General features: G+C 38.6%; 2 protein-coding genes across 2 annotated transcripts; one reads left to right on the forward strand and one right to left on the reverse strand.

The window, feature by feature from the left end:
• The first annotated feature begins 1610 nt into the window (after positions 1–1610).
• Positions 1611–20312, forward strand: LOC145212238 (uncharacterized). Its single transcript, XM_080080292.1, has 4 exons — positions 1611–1873; positions 19201–19327; positions 19474–19574; positions 19915–20312. Exons 2-4 carry the CDS (start codon positions 19310–19312, stop codon positions 20219–20221), a joined length of 426 nt encoding a protein of 141 aa, XP_079936418.1. The 5' UTR covers positions 1611–1873; positions 19201–19309; the 3' UTR covers positions 20222–20312.
• On the reverse strand, positions 1779–10502 carry LOC145212169 (ras-related and estrogen-regulated growth inhibitor-like). The gene is made up of 4 exons (XM_080080212.1): positions 10308–10502; positions 7070–7126; positions 3725–3798; positions 1779–3073 (listed from the first exon to the last, which is right to left on the reverse strand). Exons 1-4 carry the CDS (start codon positions 10378–10380, stop codon positions 2375–2377), a joined length of 903 nt encoding a protein of 300 aa, XP_079936338.1. The 5' UTR covers positions 10381–10502; the 3' UTR covers positions 1779–2374.
• Positions 20313–21117: the final 805 nt, after the last annotated feature.

The following is a 21117-nucleotide window of genomic DNA, read 5'->3' on the forward strand; positions in this document are numbered from 1 at the left end:
CTTCGAAAGATTGCTTGCACGTTTCAGAAAAGTGAAAATAAAGATGAGGTTTAACAAAGCATATAACAGGAGGTTCAGTTCCAGATTGATCAATTGAAAACCCTTTCGAAGAGCTTGGTCGAAATAAGGTTGAATGAAGGCCCTGGCAAAAATGGAATAGGGACAGTGGTGGGCATAGGCGCCGAGTTTTACAAAAATACAAGGTGGCGGACTTATGACGTCATTTCATGTGACGTCACTAATACGCGCAACCACATCAGCTCAAACTCAAATCCCAACAAACATAGTATACAACGTTAATCAAAATCATAAAAAGTGAATTTTTGAAATATTATTGATTTGAAACACTTTGCTGTAACGTTTATCATTGGTTTATCAGCGTTAAAAAATGTTTTGTCATGTTGTTGTTGCTTTGTATCACCTAAAATAACCATTAATAACAGCATAATCGAATTGTGCACAATAATGGCTAAAAATGGTGTCATAAACAACGCCCTAACCAAAACAGGTTGTAGTGTTTTTGTTGCTTTTTTGCCAGCACACTTGTTTAAAAGCAAAATCGTTCGTTATTTTTCTCAGATTTTCCGATGTTTCATACTATACCGCTACAAACAAACCAAAATTTTCACGGTGGCCGCCACTGTGCTTCACAAACCCAAGGTAGCGGCCCCTCCCCGCCACCACCCACTCGGCGCTATGGTGGTGGGATTCAAATTTTTTGTCAGCCGGTTTTATCACAAAAGTCATATTTCTCAGCCAGTTCTGTTACAAAAAGTCAATTGACATCAACCAGTAATGCTGACCGGTTCGCTAATCTCATAAACTTTCGTAAGATGGTTCTCTAAAACCGGTGCGAACCGACTAAATCCCACCACTGAATAGGGACCATATACTTATATTATATTCAAACATATAAAACTATCGTTAACAAGGCAAAAAAACAACAACTTAGGGACCTCCGAGTAAAAACCTGATCGGGATTCGTCCTGAACATCGAAAATGCCAAACAACCATGATCTGTCTTGTTGTTGCTTTAACTAATGTCTGCTGATTTGAAATATTTCTGCTGATTTGCCGAAAAGGCACCTTAGTTCTGTTTTTTGATACATTTGATCTTTTTTTCACGGGGTTCGAGCCCAGGACACTCCCGGGGACGAAACCCGATCAAGGTATTTTTTGTGTCTGTATATGGGTCAGGAGCGCTGGACCATTCGGCCAAGTTCCTGCCCAATACATTTTTCAAAGTCAGAAAATGGCTCCCTCTAGCACAATTGTTTTTTTCTCCAGTAATAATTTATCTGCTATTTAGTTTACGCGAACAAAATAGTTTTTTGTCACTAATCATCTAATAAATCCAGGCTTTGGTTTCTGTTCGCGCCTGAGCTTTTGAGTTTGATTCTTCTGATGGAAAACTTTCTATATTTTATGTGGCGTCAGTTTCTTTATTTGATCGACACAATTTAACTTATAATTAGCCTACAAAATGACTCCATGAACTTGTGTAAAATTATCAACCATCGAAAATTAAAATACTTCCTCTATTTTCAATACTTTGGTCATAGAAATCATAAAAAGTAAACTAGTTGCAGAAATCCCGCCAAAATTGTTGTTTTTATTGTTGTTGTTTTTAACTTGTGTCTGGGCTCGCCTTGAAGCAAAGGTTGTTTCTAGTGTAATACTTGACTGCAAATGTATTACTCACTGATTTGCAGTGTTAGTCATCCCTGAAAAACCTAACAATCTGATGAAAAGATCTGATAAATAATTCTGAAAACACATTTGGACGTACACTGTTCGAAAACAATGATTTTCTATTCTTTTTGGTGTAAAGAACAAAGTACAGTGAAAGATACATTGCGAGCAATGGAACAAGGTGAGAAAACATTAAAATAATTGGAAGTACATTTTGTAAAATCATGCTTGTTGTTTACATGTGCTTTGCACATTAAGTACCATAAACAAAAAACAAACAGTATGACAAATTTTGGTTTAGTTTTTTTAACAAACTATCTTTTGTTTTGGGTGTTTTTGACACTTTCTTAGCAGTCAACTACATTCCATTATAAAGTTATTATTATCAATTATGACACTTTTTTCTGTGTTATATTTTTGATCAAACTTGGCATCAAATCAAAAGATTTGATTTGTATGTGGACAGGTGTTGCAAGTGGCAGGTGGAGATTTTTTAAAATTGCCATGTGGAACTTAGGCTAATAGTAGTTGTGTGACAGTTCCCACGGTATAAAAAAGGCTGTGGACATTTGTGAACAGTTGCCAACAGTTTTTTTTTCGGAAATTGAATTGGGGGTAAAACACTAGTTATGGACTTGATGAAATGTGAACACAATTAGGTGACGTATACGCGTGCGTTGATTCAGTGTATGAACATGCTTCTGCTCGCTGCGGCGCGTTTGTGAAAATCGTCTCGGCTTTCGCGAATATCATTTTCACGGTCTCTGCGAACGTCACATTCGGACAGATATCGCAAAATGCTGCCTGATTCCTCCTCGGGAAGATCGTTTAAACCTTGCGGGGAAACGAGAGAGGAAAACGGGGAAGACGGTTGATATTTTCCTGACTTACGTCCGTTATTGTTGTTGGTACAACGGCCGTTTATTGAACCGATAGGGCTGCTGTTGCCGCTTGCGGGGGTGCTGGATGTGCTTGATTTAGTTTTTCCAGTATGGACGAGCATTTTCAAGCCTTGTCGGACCTGACTTAAGCTACTTCGTCTTCTTTCACGCTTTTGCGCTGAACGATGTCGAACATTTGCTACTTCGCGGCAAATCTCATCAAAGGCGAATCGAATATTACGTTCTGATCCGCACGCCGAACAATCAACGTGGTCGACTGCCCCTAGCCTCATAGCGAGCGCGCGGGCCTTTTCTCTGTCAATGGATCTTGCGTGTTCTAAATCGGACTTGTTTCCAACGATGACCAGTGGTAGAAACCGGGCTCCCACCCTCACAGCTTCAAGTCGCTTTTTGATTTCTTCAACTTTTCGCATACTCCCTGGTTTTGTGATGTCGTACACGAGGATGAAACCCTCAGCGCGCCGAATTTGGCCTTCATCCTGACAAAATCGATATATTGTGTTAAGTTAATGAGAAATATAAAGTTATTTAAATTCGGAGTTTTCGCAATTTTGGATAAAGCGCAGCTTGTTACTCGAGTCATACTATTTCTCATTTTCTTGTAAACAGATCCGTATATAATTTTTTGTACAAAGTTAATTAAAAAAATAATATTACTTAAGTCACGTTATTAAGTTTATTTGTTTGCATTGCCAGCTCTTCAGACATATCCTTGTTAGACGGTTTGTAAGGGCACCGAAAAAAACTTATGCGTTATCGAGTTAAGTGTCATATTATTAGAGAAATTGTAGTGCACTATGTATGTTCTGCCGTAGATTTGCAATCGACCGCATAATCCTAATGAGGTGCAGTCGGTCGTTTGAACCCACAGGTTTTGCTGGTCAAATGAAAGTCGTCTAAAAAGGATAACACCAGCACCGTTTCTCGGAACGTAACCTGTGATCTGTTATTCGGATGTCCGAGGGCTTGAGTACGTGGAATTTACGTTAAGGGTGCCACAGTACACAAATTCTTGCGATAAAGTCCATTTGGGTTGTTTTTGAAATGGCTATTTGTACTTGCATTCACTTCGTATGTAATGTCACGCCGTGAACTCTTTAGCACCGCCAATTTAAGATTTGCGTGCTTACCATTGTCAGTGAGTCGATTATTTCCATGAAAACCAGTTCTCCGTCAATGATTGTTTGGTACTCGTACTTCCAATCTGAAACAACGGTTACCATGGTTATCATGTTTAAAATTGCAGCATGTTGCAGCCACCGCAATTGAAGTCGGAGGAGGAATGTTTACAATGGTGTGTAATTACATACGCGAGATGCTACGCTCATTTGTAAACGTCGTAATTACAAAGCACTGCAAAATACTTTTAAAGTTTACACTCGACGCAAAGTGTGTTTTCCCACTGTTGTCATTATAAATCGGTCCAGAAGTTCACTTTAGGCAAATCGCATGTCTACTAAACTGCATAGTGGCTATACAGACTTGGTCATGCGCCGTTGCTACGCCATAAGTACACATGGGTTATATAGGTAAATCCAAGGATCTAAAACCTTGCCGCAAGGCTTATCTTTTAAGCCTGAAGCACGGGGTTGTCTTTTTTTGAGTTTCGCGGTACGGGAATGTTACACCGGGCGAAATACGATTTGAAATTGTTTGTTTGATTGAGGCTTTCTGCTGCCTGTAAATTTGTTTCGGTTGATGTGGCTTTAACCAATTTCACGGGCCATTGACCGGCCGCGCACGGTGAAAGCCGAATGTTGTGAAAACGCCTTGCCATCATTTTTAGCCGCGGTTTAACTTCAAAATGAAAAGATTATGAGAAATTCCAATTCTGTGGACTTTTATTCGATTGCTCAAATGTGTTTGTCTTATGGGACAAATCAAAATCATTTTTAAACACGTTCTTTCGGTTAATGTTTTAGAGTATTTAGACTTTACCTTTCTAAGTAAATGTTATCATTTTAAATACACTTTCTGGTGCTGACTTGGTGACACCAGAAGTATTTTATAGTATTTAGTGTGGAAACAGTTATGTTTGAAGAGTAATTCATTAAAATGTGCACAGCCGTGAGTGGTCGAGAATACTCACAATAAACCTCGCTTTTTTACAAACAGCTCGGGAACATATGGACATGGGTCAGTCCTATCAGGAGTCGGTATACACAAGCACACCCCACAAAACACACACCAATGGCCACAAACAGCCTAGCTAAGTTATTTGTGGACTCCATCGTTGTTTGCTCTGCTGTCATTAGGGCGGGAGCCAAAATTGTTCCATCACAAAAGTTCTGTTTATCGTGGTGATGAACTAAAAATTGTTGATTTTCCTTGAAAGGTCCCGTTTGATGTAGAATTTCGTCTTTCATTGTAAACTTTTTGTCAGAGTTTGCGATCAGAGTTCAGGCTCTCGTTTTTCCAAAATGCAACCTCGGTAATATTACTTTTATATACGTGGGCTGACCAGGGCGTCCCATTTATCGAAGTTTGATAGTTTGACGAACACAAACAAGATCCTAGGCGACAATAGAAAATCAATTTGTCCACAATTCTCCAGCCTGTTATCAGGAACGGACCATCAGGCTCCACTCTTATCGTACACAGCTCTAAGTCAATCTGGTTTTGCTTCAACCGAACGGACGCCATTGGTGAGCCCCAGACATACTTTACCTGCCCAAAAGCCTACCACTGAAGCTTCTTTTTGGTAGCGACACGAAGGGCCGGGGAAAGCTAAAAACGGGATGGATGGATTTGCAAGTTAGCAAAAGTTTGAGTCAACACACCAGCAAGGTGCGCGGTTTCTTAGCAGAGGATCCACGAATCCCTACGCGCCCTACGGGCCCATTATACATGCATGGCTGCCTGTGACAGAACACTGTTCTGGCTTCTTGTTGTGTAAATGGCATAGCATGTTGACACATCACCTTAATTCAAGGGGCTTTACACAACGACAAATATGGTACATTGGTTGAGCGTCTATCGCATAGTTGAAACGCCTTAAAAGTTTGAATGTGCCTACTTTACAACGGGTGAAAGTTCATTAGAAGTTGTAATTCACAATGCACATTGGTCAACGAATCTGTTCAAATACATCCCTTCAAATTTCAACACGTAAAATTACATTTCCCAAACCGTTTCAAACTCCATTAACATTTAGGCTTTCTTGTTTCGACAGTAATATGTTGCCTAAAATCCTTCATACCTAACAATTTTGCTTTTCGATGATATTGAAATGTCTGTGTTTAAAATATTTCTTGAAATGGCAAGCGTGCGCTCTGTAATTACGGTTTACAGTGCGTGTCCCGTACCCTTCGTTTACAAAGGTTTAGCAAACAAAGTGAAACGGTTTCTAGCTTCAAGATGAGCCGATAAGGTAATCCGGCTTGCGATAACGCAATTTGTATTTATGCCAGACGGCATGGAGCAAACCCACCACATCACGATATTGCAAAGTGCCATCTATTTTCGTGTTTTGACAGCAACTAGAATTTTGAAGTGGGCACAAATGGACTTGAGTAAAACATTGCCTACACTGGTTTTATAAATGTCTTTTGACAACAGGGCGCAGCACTATACTTCAAAACCAACCGTAGCCTACATTGTATCAACTTAATGTTTCATATAAAAGTCGTTTTTAAGTAAGGGGCAGACGTGTGTTTTGTGTTGATAGACTGAATTTTGCTTTTGACTTTGTTACAGGCTAGGTTGTTTTAGATGCCCAATTTTGTGCTTGATTTGAAACATCCAAATTGCTACAGTGGTGCAAATGGGGAACCTCCACACAAAAACCTAACAGAGTGTCTGGTTTGCTTGGTGTGATTTTGGCTGTGTAAATGTGGTATATATTAGTGATGTACCGAATCGGCTAAATTTCGATTCGGCCGAAACCGAATATTCGGTGGTTTTGCCGAATAAATTCGGCCGAATCAACCGAATCATTTATGACGTCACGCGAAGTCGTACGCTACGCGTTTGACACGAAAAAATGTTTATCTACCAGGCAACTAGTGCAGGAAAGTTGTGTTTCGTTCTCATTTCAGTTCTATGGGGTTTAAAATTGCCTCAAGCATGATTGGCAACCTGCCAATGAATCGATATTTTTTTTATTACAGTGGGAAAAACGATAATGTGTTGAAAAAGATCAACATTGACGCGATTTTCGTTATGTTTGTGCAAAATTGCGTGGTACCTTAATAATCAGAAAAGACACGTTTAACGCTTTAAGTTTGTGTTCGTAAAAGATTCGGTTTCGGCCGAATCGCAACAAATTATTCGGCCGAAACCGAATCTTTGCAAAAATGACCGATTCGGCCGAATAAATTCGGTAAACCGAATATTATCTCTAGTATATATACATACATAAATGTAATTATAAAGGGATGTGACTCTTGGTTTAAAAACGAAATTGGACACTTAAAGCAGTCTAAAGCAAAACCAATATATATACCAAATAGATTATAGAACAAAGTATATCTTACCGTCATCCGACTGATATTCCCAAATGAACCTTCCAGTCAGGTATTTCACCACCAGTGCTGAAACAGAAAAAAAATATTATTGCCAAACCAACTAGGTCAGTGGTTCCCAAACTTTATCTACTCGCGTACCATTTTTTGGTTCATGCAGCGTTTTCGTACCACCTACAATAATTGTTAGAATTTTGTGAATAAAAATGTTACTAAACTTTACTAACTAACTTTACCTTAGCAACTTTAGCCTTTAGTAACCAAAGGCTCGTAAATATTAAACAAAAATTAGTCAAACTTTTACCGTCTTCGCTACAGTGCTACTGTCAACACAACTAGTGGACTTATTACGTCGTAATAACAGATTCATTACGTCATAATAAACCTATTTCGTCACAATGAAACCCTGCTTAACAGTTCAATGCGTCAATACACCAAGGAATTAGAATTTAGTAGGAAATTTCACGCTCTACGTAACCTGTGTGAATTAAAATATTGCTTACGATAATCACTAGAAGATCATTTGCGATCGTTTGGTGTGAACTTAATAGGTTGCTCGCGTACCACCTTGGAGACCTTCGCGTACCACTAGTGGTACGCGTACCATAGTTTGGGAACCACTGAACTAAGTAAACAACAAACTGTTTAGCTGCTGCGCACAGTAAGCGCTTATGTTTACAGCTGAACATGTAGGAACGAATGTTTTTCGGGTGAATCAATGGAATTTTGGCGAACAATAAATTGACTTCCAAATTCAAACAAAAATCAAGACGAACACGCGTCACAGCTTTCAAACTTTTCGAAACGATCCCATTGTTCCTGGGACTATGACGTCACAGTGATACCTCCAAAAACGCAGTATAAGGCGCGAAAACAACAGATTAAACATTGCGGGCCGGATTTTTCACGGACCGTCACGTACGGCAAAAGGAATTGTCACAACCAAGCACTGCCATTGAGGTACACCGGGAACTTAAAAACTGGATTGCCAGTATTGTATGTTCATGGATAGTTGAAAAAGGTACTTGGTTATCTTTTTTGTGGGTGAAGTTATTTGCTAAGCGGGTTGTGGAATTGACCAACGACGTTGCGTCAAGATGGTCGTAGTTTTTTCTCATAGTTTCACCGCACTTTTAAATGCGTTCAATTTTGTTGCAAGGTATTAAAAAAAATATCGACAAAAAACGTTTTTTTTTCTTTTTGTTTTGCCAATTTTTCAGCAATTCGGGTTTACAATTGGTCGCATTGGAAAAACACGTAAATGGGTTCAATCTACGGACAGTCATTACACCTTCTGGGCATGAATTTATCAGAATAAAAACGCACTTTGGAACACTACATACGGATCTGTTCATAAGTTTAATGGTGAAAATAACGGCCCAAATAGACGAAAAAAGCGACATGCTTTTTTTTCTCTAACGTTTCGGCAAATACTCATCAACAGTGAAACACACTGTGTGGTAACTTAACCCGAAATGCAAGATGTTTAACTCGTTTTTATTGTTTGTTTTTCGACATTACTGGAAAACGATGGCCAAAGTACGTTTGGCGATCGTTGAAAGCAAACGAACCTAGCCACGATGGATTGGCCAAAGTGACGTAAGCAAACACGTCATAATGGACCGCGGTATCGCGTCACAGTGATTAACTGGCCACCCAAATAGTGGCTACCTTTGATCAGTTAGTTTTCGGTGAGCCCCCCTCGTAAATCAAGGCCAAGAATTTGACAAAATATTTACTTTTCGTTTTTCCAGCGCTTACGGTCAAACATTCAAATCAAAGCCTTAAGTTGTATGTGGCGTCTTTTATATATTTGATTGACGAATACGAATTGTGGACATCGATGTCAGGATTCGAGAAATTGAAGATTGATCGTTTTACGACTTTACATTATAAAGCAGCTGCTCTGTTAATAAAGCAATTGAAATCCATGAGTTTTATTTGCAATGTAGTCAGCAGACCGTAAGCATTCTTTGGGAGCTTTCTATTAAAAAAAGATTTTCCTTAACGCTTATATTTTATTATGGTAAACGAGTGAAAAAATTTGTAAATGAATAACAATGTTAAACACGTTCCGGAAAAAATAATTTGTAAATACTTTTTCGGTAACAGATACTGTCGAATATGACACCATGGTACAAAAATATACTAGGTACAATACAACGCGATTATACGAACGTGTTCGATTTTAACGTTTTTAAAAAAATACGTTTTTAGGTAACAAAATATTGTAGATGGATTTCACTAACACAATAAAACTTGACCTTTCCAAATTGACAACATCGTACAAAAATAGATCAGGTTCAACGCAGTTAGTGGGAATGTATTCGATTTTAAATTGATTACAATCGGAAATTTATTGCTCTGCTATATGTGACCCAAAATCGAGTTTCTAAAAGTCTTGACCTTTTATTGTAAGAATGCAAAACACATTCGGTGATCGGTTCTTCAAACAGTCATCACTCATATTTAGTTTTTTGTTTGTTGTGTGCTCTACACAAAATTGTCTTTAGGCTATAAAGTGGTGTTGGGCTAAATCGGTAATTGTGCTACTAACAGCTCGGTGGTCATGTATAATAGGGTGGAAAGCCACCGAGTGAATCGGCACCACTTAAAACACGAATTGTTTTAAAGATTAGGGCTACTGTGTTTACAGGGAAATTTTTAAAACATTTTTGAACTATTTTCTCCTTTTGCAGGCAAAACCGAGGCAAGCGTTCCAAAAATAGCGTTTTTATAATTATTCATGAATAATAGTTTTTTGAAAATGAGTTGTTTGGGGCAGGTTTAGCTCATCGCATGTGTGTTTATATAAACCTTTTGCTACCCCATCTTTTAGCTGCCACATGGTTGCTAAATATCTTACTATAGGGGAAAATTGAATACAATTTGTGGCTTAAAAACGATGCGAAAATTTTTTGGGTAATTGGTTGACATTTTTTTCTGTTTTTTTGCACAATGTTTATGGCACATTTCCTAGAATTGCTTCTACCAACGCGGATAAGCTATGCCATCAGACAAATCACTGCACAATGTTGGACTAAGAGCCCTTCCTGAAAATATTCGCTTGACCAAAACCGCATGTTTTCAAACATAGCATTTGATTAAATGAATTTCCGACCCCACAGGTTTATAAACTTTTTGGGAGGTAACCTCGTGACAAAACAGCAACCCAAGGTCATGACCCCGTGTCGCGAAGGTCACTTGCTATCTCGTGCCACATAGTTCACGTAAAATCAAATTGACTTACCGGATTTTCCGACCCTCTCCTCCCCAACCACCATCAACCGTATTCGGTTTGTTGAAGTCGATTTAAACATCATTTGATTGTTTTGCCGTTTCCACTTGGAATATACGTGTTTGACGAAAATAAGTCTTATAGCAGTATAAGCAGATTCTAATTGTTCGGCACTATAGTGAATGAAAAATTCGTTATAGTGAAACACTATAGTGAATGAAAAACACTGTTAATTGTATATCTTATGTTAATTGTAAATCAGATTTAATACTGACAATATGTTCTTTGCTGACGATTTCAGTTTAACGCAACCAGTCAGGATTTTACTTAAATTCAACAAAGCCATCTCGAAAACTTACGTTCAACAAAACTATTGATTAAAACTTTTCAAATTACTAAAATCATCCAGTTTTTAGGAAAATCATTTAGCATTTTCAACTCCTGTCTATCCTGAAACCTTTCAATACTGAAAAAACTTCGACAAACTGGACATCATACCTTTGAAATAACATGAGTGCCGGGACCTAGTTTTGAAAGTATTGTGTGACTGGCGCCGTATCTTTTCTCCTTACTAACGGATGCTGGATGAAAGTAAAATCTTTTATAAATTTGAGCTCTTCTTATCAAAGCAAGAGCTTCAGTTTCTACTTTCTGAAACGCAACCTGTCCAGAATGTTTTTGTAACTATCTTATCTTTTGTGGATCCTACTTGCAAAACTACAGTTTGTTTCCCAATTTTGCTCCTCTGCGACACAATCTCTGAATGAGAACTAACCTAACATAGACAAACCCACAACTTTCGCATATACATGAAAATGGCGTAGCTTAAAAGTTGTGCAAATATAAAAATAGATGGAAACTTTCGAATGTTAAAACAAAAATCTAAGTTACTTTGAATTGCTCCAACCTTATCAAACTTTTAAACTGCATCGTGACCTACACTCCTAGACAATATTTTTCTGCACCTATCCACAAACCCAAGTTCAAAAACGCAAGTAAAAGCCTGTGCGTGTTTCGTATTTAAGCCAGGGTCACTACAAGTCTCAAAATCGCGCAATGTTTTCCCGTACTATACGCCCCCGCAGTTAACCTAACCCTCGAAAATTCAAGTCGCCACTTTTAACTCGGGCCAAGACGATGACAATCTAACCCTTATGTTCCCTTTCCCCTTTCCGAGTCTGCTCTAGTCATAGACAAAGTACCCATAGCCGTATTCGACCCAGTCTCGAAAGCCTCTCCATTAAATCAACAATGCTGGTTTTTGGCGCTTTAAACCGCCCTTTCGCCTTTTTTCTATGCCCCGCCAGGTCACAGGTGGTTATAGGCATCGCAGAACACACGACTGGGAACTACAAGGTCACGTATGTATGTCGAATGACTGTGTCTGTTTGTCGTCTAGCGCCGAGTAAACTAACTTTCACAGCGTTGCACAATTGAACACACTGTGCATGGCCTTAGTTCCCATAAATTCAATTCGTTCTTTGTTCATTTCTCAAACACAAATTCACAGCCTTGCTTGTCGTCTGTCTGTATTGTAACAGCTTGTTCAACATTTGTGGTTTCGTTATCAGTTTCAATATTTGACAACGTGCAGTTGTCTTTGTTTAGCAAGGGGGCCTTTGTTAGCTCTTAGATATGACACAGGAAAACATGTATACTTGTGAACGTGTTGCCTGCACGTACTTGACTACTTAACCCACCTCGCCCAGCTGTGTATTTATTTATACTCCTAATCTGGGGTTTGTAAATTATCTTCTACAATTTCAGAACTCTTCAATACGCTATTTGCCCTTTAACACATCAACAGCGCTTTTTCTTTACAATCATGTCCTAGACTTGGACTGCCAAAGTAGCTTTGCAGAGCCTCGATGAAAAGTTCGTTAGTGTTCTGCAAAAAATGCAACGAAAACTGGGTTGCGATTTCTCTGTTTGATCTGAGTTTCACGCGATTGGCATCTTATCCGAGCGGATCATTTGCACGTGATCAAACGGACAGTGACGCATGAGCCTTGACAACCGTCAACAACTGCCATTGAGCTGAGGACCTACCTATAAGGTCTTGAGAGCCTCTAGGAATAGATATTGTCACCACGTTAGCGTCCTAAAAAAGTTATTTTAGGTGTTTGCCTGTTTTACCTTTAATCATTTTTAATTATACATGTTCACTTCGCATTGTAGAGTTAGAAGCTTTGTTCTGGTGGTAATCATTTTTAGGGTGCGATATATCCATTTGTCGACATTAAAATTTCAACTTTTAGGCTACACATCGGTATTACAATATAGTACCAGGTCTGTGAAAGGCGCACTATGTAGTCAGGGTCGGTATTGAAAGGCATCGTAGCGCAGACACTGTGTAAAACATATTAGTTTGCAGTGGGATTTGAACCTGCGACTTGTCTATCACAAAGTTGTTTTTTGCGCTTACCCTTTATGTCATTTACGTTCCCTTCCCCTACATACAAGTATCAGCAAGGCGTTTTCAACAGGTTCTATATTGGTAAGCTGTACCCATCGGTTTTGTGGGTTACTTTGGGGGGCACAAACGATGACTAGTTGCAGCTGTTAAAATAGCAAATCAACTCGGTAACCCCCAAACAAGTTAGAAACTCAATCATGCATGTGTTTGTCTACAGCAGATATATAATAACTGATTCATGTTTTCTGAATTACAAACAGTTGATGATAAATTTTGTTGGTCTTTTTCCTACTATCTTGAAAAATGCTTGAAGCGCTTACCGATTAAAGGTTGAGTTGGTAATTAATGTAACAAACAGCTTTGTATTCACCAAACCTGTCTGTGAAGACGAGATCTATGTGTATTACTGCTAAACTGTCTCGATCTCCGACGTGCGGTCAAAACAAACTGCTTTAAGCAAAACTTAACTTTAAATTGATCGTTGTTTGTTGTCATCATTAACCCAAAGCGTGTCTTGTCACATGATCTGAAAATGCGTACTCATCCAGCAACTATACCTTGCGACAAAATTTAAAACTTTAATATCCGTGTTCCTTGTTCTTATTGCGTTTGAAGGCAACAGCAACAAGAATCGATAAGCGCAATACCTTTAGTTTTGCGGGTAAAAACATAAAACAGCATTTTCGTGGTTTGATTTAGCTCGTGAAGCAAAACTCCTTTTTAGGCAATAATCTCACAAAACATAATCAGATTGAAAGATTTTCAAATATAGCGTGTTTTTTTAAACACCGTTTGGGTCAATACATTATAATGACTACCCAGCTCGCTAATGGCCGTCTAAATACGTCATTTACACTCAAGATCACGTTTCTGAATTATTGCTTTTCTTGCTCCAAAACGCATTTTCAAGGTTCAACTTCGTACTGATATCGTACAACTTTCGAGTCTGGCACGTACACAACAGACCACCCTGAATTTTATCCTTCAGCATCTCGTTCAAACATTTTTATACGCTTTTTATCCGATGTGAAACGCCTAAAACGTGGATCTTTTATCTAATTTGCTTTCGATTTAAACCAAATTATTGACGTGGTTGTTTTTTGGACAAGTATTGTACGGACGGTGACCTGAAATCGTGTTATGAAATCGACTAGGAAATGCCATAGACCGTTGCAAAGAGACATGGAAGCTTCATTAAGTTAATGACACGTTCATGTTCTTAACGAGTTGTTATGCAGCCCCAAAATGTTTATCAACTAGTTTGAATAATTTTCCGTGATCTGTACTTTTTAAGACCCTCGCAAGTATAAAATAAAACCCATGTGTTCATTTACTTTGACAAACGTTGCAATTGGTAAATATTTCCGTTATAGGATCGTATAAGCAAATCGGTGAATGAAATGGAGTAAAAACCTGTCAATGCCATAACTTTAAATAAGATTCAAAAAAATATGACTTCTCTGGCCAGATCAAAAGTTGTAATCTCGTTAGATGCAGAATAGAAAACACAGTGGAAAGAATGTTGAAAGAGGCGCACAGCTGGTTTTCATTCTATATTTATAAAATAGGCGTGAAAGCTAGCTATCGATTCAGCGGTTAAACCTGCACTCTTTTGACCCAACAAGCCACCAGCTTTCACAATCTCATTGTCTCATCTAAATCCCTTTCACCCCTTTACAATAGCGCATTGTAGATTCACGAAAGGGTGCACTTTATGACCTATAGGTTACGTCAGTCAGACAAAGGTGCGCTTTACACAAATTACGCTTGTTCCGTCACAAATGGGACAGCTATGGTAACCGAATCTTTTTATACAGGGCGATAAATATTTTTCCAGATCATGTGACAAGAGCTTGGGGCGTCGATGTGCGTCGCGTAAAAATAGTTGCGGAGTTTTTTATATATGCCCCAAATTCCGGAAAGCGTCAACAAAAATACATCATTTTCTGTAACGATGCTTTAATTGTTTCATTACATTTACAACAAACTATGTCCGAAAATTGTTTGGGAAACTGTTTATTTAAAGAGATTTATGACAATTTATACAACGTCCAGAAAATCTGCATCATTCTTGTGGTAAATTTATCTAATCCCAGTGATTTTGACCCGTTGGCCTCTATTGGTTCCAAAATGATGACTTGAACTAGCCAAGTGTTTTTAATCACTACTCCCAAAAAATAAACCATTAATCATTTATCCAGGTTTTTGATAACTTATTTTTGTAAAACCGTATTTCCTGGTAAAACAGTAAAACGCCAGTGCTGGTACAGCAAAGGCCTACTGTAACTCATTCCCTAATCTTATAAATTCGTGGTTTTTAACTTCAGTTTTACATATGGGTATATGTTTGTCTTAATCCATATACTGATTTTGCATTCAAACAGTAGCAAGTAGATCAAGTTTAGTAATCACTAAACAAAAGTGGACTACACCATGCAAATTTTACAAATTTCTTATGTGTTGTCATTACAGCACTTTGTATCAACACTAACCGTTATTTTAAAATAATAATTATTCCCCCCTCGATGTATATGTTGCGTAACGCTTTGCTGCTGGTTATCGATTTTGAACGTAAACAGGGCCAGTGTGATCTATTTATGCAAAGGTAGGCCTAATATTTGTTACGTTTCTTCTATTAATTGCATTTGTGCGAAAACCGCTGTCGAGCTGCTATCCTTGCGAAATGTGTTTCCAAATAAGGTATTGCTCGTATCGTAACATCTGTTTTGCATATAAGGGTCGTTCAGGAGTGAAGACACCCAATATAACCTTTGTTGACTTTTTAACAACCGTTGTTATGCAAAGTAACAAACAACGCCCTAATATCGCAACAGTGTTTATTTTAATACATAATGCCCTGATAGTTTATTTTTAACCACCAAAATTAGTTCCTTAACTCAATGGTTTCATTCCAGCAAATAATGGAAAACTTCTCTAGGAAAAGGAAGAAAAACGCAACAATTTTCCACCAAATAAAGGAACATAAAAAAACACTAGACACTGCCATCAAAAAGTACTACATACAGACTTGACAATAAGTTTGTACAAAACCGCAACAGTTTGCACTGATGCTCACAACATCGGTTGTCAACACTTTTGCTGTAACCTCTTTATTTTGTCCCAACTCTCTGATGGTGGTTCCAGTTCTAAGATGAAAACATATACATACTTGGATCAGCCCTGAACGCTTTTTATAGGCCTGGCGTACTATGATTTGAAGTTGAATTATACATGAACTTTCAAAACCCTGGGCTCTAACATCTTAAAAACGGACAACTGCTGCGTGAACTCCGTGCACTCTTTCACACAATCGATTTCTCTGTGTGCCGGCTCAAGTTTTCTGGGTTCACAGCAAACAATTCCGGCAAAATGTCAACCTACGCTGCGCAGCGGCCGCCTTGTACCTGCGCGGCGTCTAATAATAAACTCTCTCCGTGCTTGGAGCTCAAAAAACCTCGAGGTACTTTATGTTGCAACGGAATTTGATTGACAGCTAAGCCGGGCGATTCGGCCCCTAATCTCGAAACGACTTTCCGTGACGTGAGCTGCAAAAATGTTCGCTGCTTGGTAAACTCGCCCTGAGCAATTGGGGAATTATCTGCTGATAAGGAGTCGGGCAGGGGACAACAGTAAACCTGTGCAGGTATCCGTAAACTTTATAATCAGGCATCTGTTCCGCACTGGCATTTAGAGGGGAAAATGAAACATAACGTCATACCTACCGAACAATAAAAACCTGACTAAGTATCCTACGTGAGGACTGTTGTAAAAACCAGCCAACCAACGCGTTAACCTGCAGCAGAATAATACTGTTTTTTTGTTCGCCAAACGCTCACACTTTCCATAAAACGATTTAAAATTAGTCTTTCGATTATTTTTGCTTGACTGGTTGCAATCAGATACTGTACAAAAATAGATCCGAAATTTGCGTACTGTCATTTTTGGCAAAATAGAAATTTCATTAACTGCTAACAACCAGTATTCGAACACCACGCCTAGCACCACTCCCGCAACCAAAACCACACTACGTCAGAGCTTCAACATTTAAAACTTTCACACACATCGAGATATGTTTGATGCAAAATTTTCCAATATTCCCACCTTTTACGGTCTCTTATGGTCTAACCTCATACCCACTAGAAAGAACTAAGCAAAGTGGAACCTTTCGTTCACCGCACATTTAAGCAGCACCAAAGCGTTTCGGAGGTACGTGCAAATTACCGTCGAGCAGTGAAGTAAGTGCTCGCGCGCTCGGCGATAATTACAAAGCGGCGAGTCGTCCAAGCCGGAAGAACCCGTGCCGGTCTGTATGTTTTATTGATCCCGAGCAGCACCTCCCACACGAGGCTTTGTAATTACCAGGTATAAGCTCCTCGACTGTTAATTGTTCGCCGGATTTGGTGCAGCACCAGATTTAAAGAGCAAATAAACAAGGACGGATGTCGCTGTGTTGTTCATGCAAACAAGGGTTATTGTGGTGGCAATAAGGATTTGGCTTTACGTCGATAAACAAATCAACTCTGATTAATTACTTCTGCTAATCTACTCCCTGCGGCAGTCTTCCATAAGATTTGCAACCACAATACACGGATCAATGGCCCAAAAACTAGTTGAAACACAATTCGAGTTACCTTTAGTTAGACACGTGGAAAACAGATTGGCGCGTATCTTATAAAACAACTTTGCGAAGCCTTATGAAGAAAATAGGAATACATACAGTTGTTGAATTCGTATACATGTTGCGAGCAGTCTGTTTTACCCATAATTGTTTGTCTTTGCATGTAGGCTAAGTGGGGACTAAACTTACAAACCTATCACACATTCTTGCTGCGAGCAGCAATTAACGTTGTTTTTGAACAACTAAAATTATCCTAAAACCTTTCAAAACCACATGTATCCTTTCGGTACATCGATGATGTAAAAATTTTGAACCAGTTTGTTTTCACATTTGTGCCCCCCCCCTCCCCCGGCTGTTTGTCAAACCCTTGTGCTGTTATGTATTAGGCTCAATATCACCTACTGTCTACGTAGATAACGTCATCTACCAATACACATTTGCAGTTTGTTGTCGCACGGGATACCGTCATCACGTTGCTTCTTGCGTGGGTCGCAAGCTTATCGCGTCCTGAATGATGAGTCACGGCGGAAGGGCAAAAGGCGCATAAAGTTTGTTCAGTTGCGATATTCGAGAAGTTAATAGCGGGGCCAACCTCATTTGCAACCACTTGCTTCAGAAGAAACTATACCTGGTTTTGTCCAAGTAAACGATACCCTTAAGTTGATCTACAATAATAAAAAGCATTGCGTGTATATGCAAATGCGAGTATGACTTAGGGTGCCAGCAGAAAATTTGCAAAAGGGATTACGTTTTAACACATACATACTTTCCTTCATGGATACCGATATCATGTAATTGTGTACATATACGCTTAAATTATATGAAGTACAGTTGCGTTGCCTAAAATCTAAATCACTCTAATATGTGTTTTCACTTGTAGCATTTTTGTTTGTTTGTTTGGAATACAGTAAAACGGCAAATATGTGCGTGCAGTCCATTACAAATGGCGAATGTTCTTTCGGAATAAATCAAACAAAAACTAAAGAAAACCTTTATTCGCTTCTCCGTATGCAACCAAACGATGACCCAATCACTGTGTTTCACCACGCAAATTATAATCGAATAATTTATTACTGATTTTGGGTAACCTGCTATCTAACAAACTAAAAAATGATAACTACTAAGTTAGGTGTTCAGTTTATTCACACTTACGATCCTCTTGTGGTTTATTGTGTAAACGCTTCTATGTGAGCTATTTTATAGGCGTAAATGCAGAATTATTTTTTTGTTTGCCGTTTTGTCCACGATGAAATTTACTTTGGGTTCTTGAGTTCTAGTTTTTAGAAGTTGGATTCAAAAATGTGACTTAGGGCCAAAGGTGTGTTTACAAACTCTGTTGCTATTTTTCGGAAAATTGTAGAATGTATCCAACAGGATGCTTATAAGCTATAGCTCCGACTTGAGTTTTTTTGCAAAGAAGCCCCTTTCCCGGATTTTACACAAACTTACTCATCGACAAAAATGTCACTCACGCACGTAGATTAACTTCACTAGTTACGGTTTGTAACTCCTTATATGGGTCTTCCTTTAAACTACACAATTTTCTCAAATGGCCAGTTGCCAACCAATATTTATATCACCACAATGAGGGTGATTTTTGTGTAGTGGCGTTCTCATTATCTGCGATCTTGTGTAATTATGCGCCTGCGGATTTTTTTCTTACGTTTGCTTAAATCCTGACCAGGCCCTTGCTAACAGAAACCTGTTGTTTGAATAAAACGGGGCCTACACAAAATATGCGCAGCATAAATCTAGCAGCAATTTGTTTCGAATTCGTTTCTGCTGCTGGCCGCTGTGCCGTTTCCCTGTATACCTGTATCGGTTGTGTGTTGCTATGTTGCTGAAAAATTCCGACATTTTCACTACAAAAGGGGGTGGACATCGACATGAAGGCATCAGACTTAGCTCATCATATCGAAGTAAAAATATCCAGGCATCCAAGACATCTCTCTTTGTGACATTACGAAAAAGAAAACCAATATGAAGATTACAATTATGGTAAGAAACATGAGCTGTTGACGCAGGCTAGTCTACTAATAGGTCTAAAATGTTACTGCACTGTTCTGACATCTTGTGGTTACTATTTTTATTTGATCTCTATTCGTTGTTAACATATTGAATTGTCTAATTTTTCTTTTGACTAGGTGGTTCTCGTGTGTTTTCTTTGTGCGACATTTTTCAGCGTGGAAGGGAAGAAAGACTTTACCAAGCAGGTTCTGAAATATGCTGATTCAAAAGTCCGAACGTAAGTGTTGTTAATGCTAATTAGCCTATATCAGACAAATGTAAGTCATTGGTATGATACTCCTTGAAATGTTCCGACAAGGCATTTTTCACAAACAGCGCATGTCATTAGACAGTGTTACGACAAGATTTAGGTTAACTGTAATTTCGTTTTTTGGAGTTTAGCATAAAGCCTTGCTACTCAAGCTAAATTTGATTAATGTAAGTTAATAAGCATTTTTAGCGTTGAACGAGGGGCGTTTGAAAAAATCCGTTTGCCAGTGCCGTTTTAGTAACACACCAGTTCTACAATATTTCTACACCAAGCGCTGTTTGGTAACTCACATATGTATTGTCTTTAGAATTCTGATGGAAGAACCGTATGGCTGTTTTGTCAACCTAACAAAGAAACCTTCAAAATGTATTGAAGCGTCTGTGAAAAAAATCGTCGGCACACTGGAATGCAAAAATCTTGATCCAAGCACCGCGGACGTTGTAGTGTGTCCTAAGAAATGCACTGGCAAGGGATTGAAGAAAAAGAAATTTCGTGCCGAATCTATTTTCTTTGAACATAAATTTATTGACAGATCCACAAATGAAACTATTTTTGCAGTTCTTCCCATCGACTGTCGGTGTTACCAATTGAAAAGCAAAAACACCTGCCAATAGCCTAAGCAAAAAAATCTTCGTCTTTTTTTATTACTGTGTTTGAAACCTGTAATGAATATTTATTCTTTTTAATAAACTTTTTTTACCCATATTGCGTTGTTTTATTACATTTGTTCTGCACAAGCTGAAAGTCTTTGCAATGGTCGAGCTACTATACTAACACCATATACCTCACGGCAGTCCACACTTTTGTGATAGGTTGCGCAAAACACGGACTATTTATTTAGCAGCTAAAAAAGGATAGGATTAAAATGTAAGTTTTTGAAAATTTTACATTAGAAACTAAGTTACATCGCTGGTTTTATTGAATTTTAAATGCTAATACCTTACCCCGGCTCAATAGCCTAATGGCCCTAAGCGTGATTCTTTTCAGATATATATTGTTTTTTTGTTTTTTTCACGGGCTTCGAACCCAGGACACTCCCGGGGACGAATCCCGATCAAGTTTTTTTTTATGTCTGTATATGGGTCAGGCGCGCCAGACCATTCGGCCAAGTTCCTTAAATGGGTAAACGGTAAAGTGTTTATTGCGCCACTTAGGGAAAATTTGCTAAATGTGGGTCTGACGTGAGGTGTGGTGTTAGAAAATTTTCCGTTTTCATTTTCAAGAAAGTTTCAATTGTAATCCGAGCGTTTCTGAAACTTGAATTGAGCCACAAGGACGGGACGTGACATAAGTCACTTACATCAAAGCGCTTGACTTACATCAAGTTACCGATTATTTAAGTCACGAAACAATTTGTATTTTGCTGAGATCAGCATTCGTTTGATTGACATACTTTGCCTGATAAAATGTTTTTTTTTTTTTTTTGAAAAACCAACATTATATAGCCAACCTTGCCAGAAAATAAAATAAACTGAAACCGTGCTTGGCATTGATTTAATCCGTTTCGTGT

The sequence above is a fragment of the Phallusia mammillata genome, chromosome 1, assembly GCF_965637545.1.
Source record: "Phallusia mammillata chromosome 1, kaPhaMamm4.hap1.1, whole genome shotgun sequence".
Taxonomy (NCBI): domain Eukaryota; kingdom Metazoa; phylum Chordata; class Ascidiacea; order Phlebobranchia; family Ascidiidae; genus Phallusia; species Phallusia mammillata.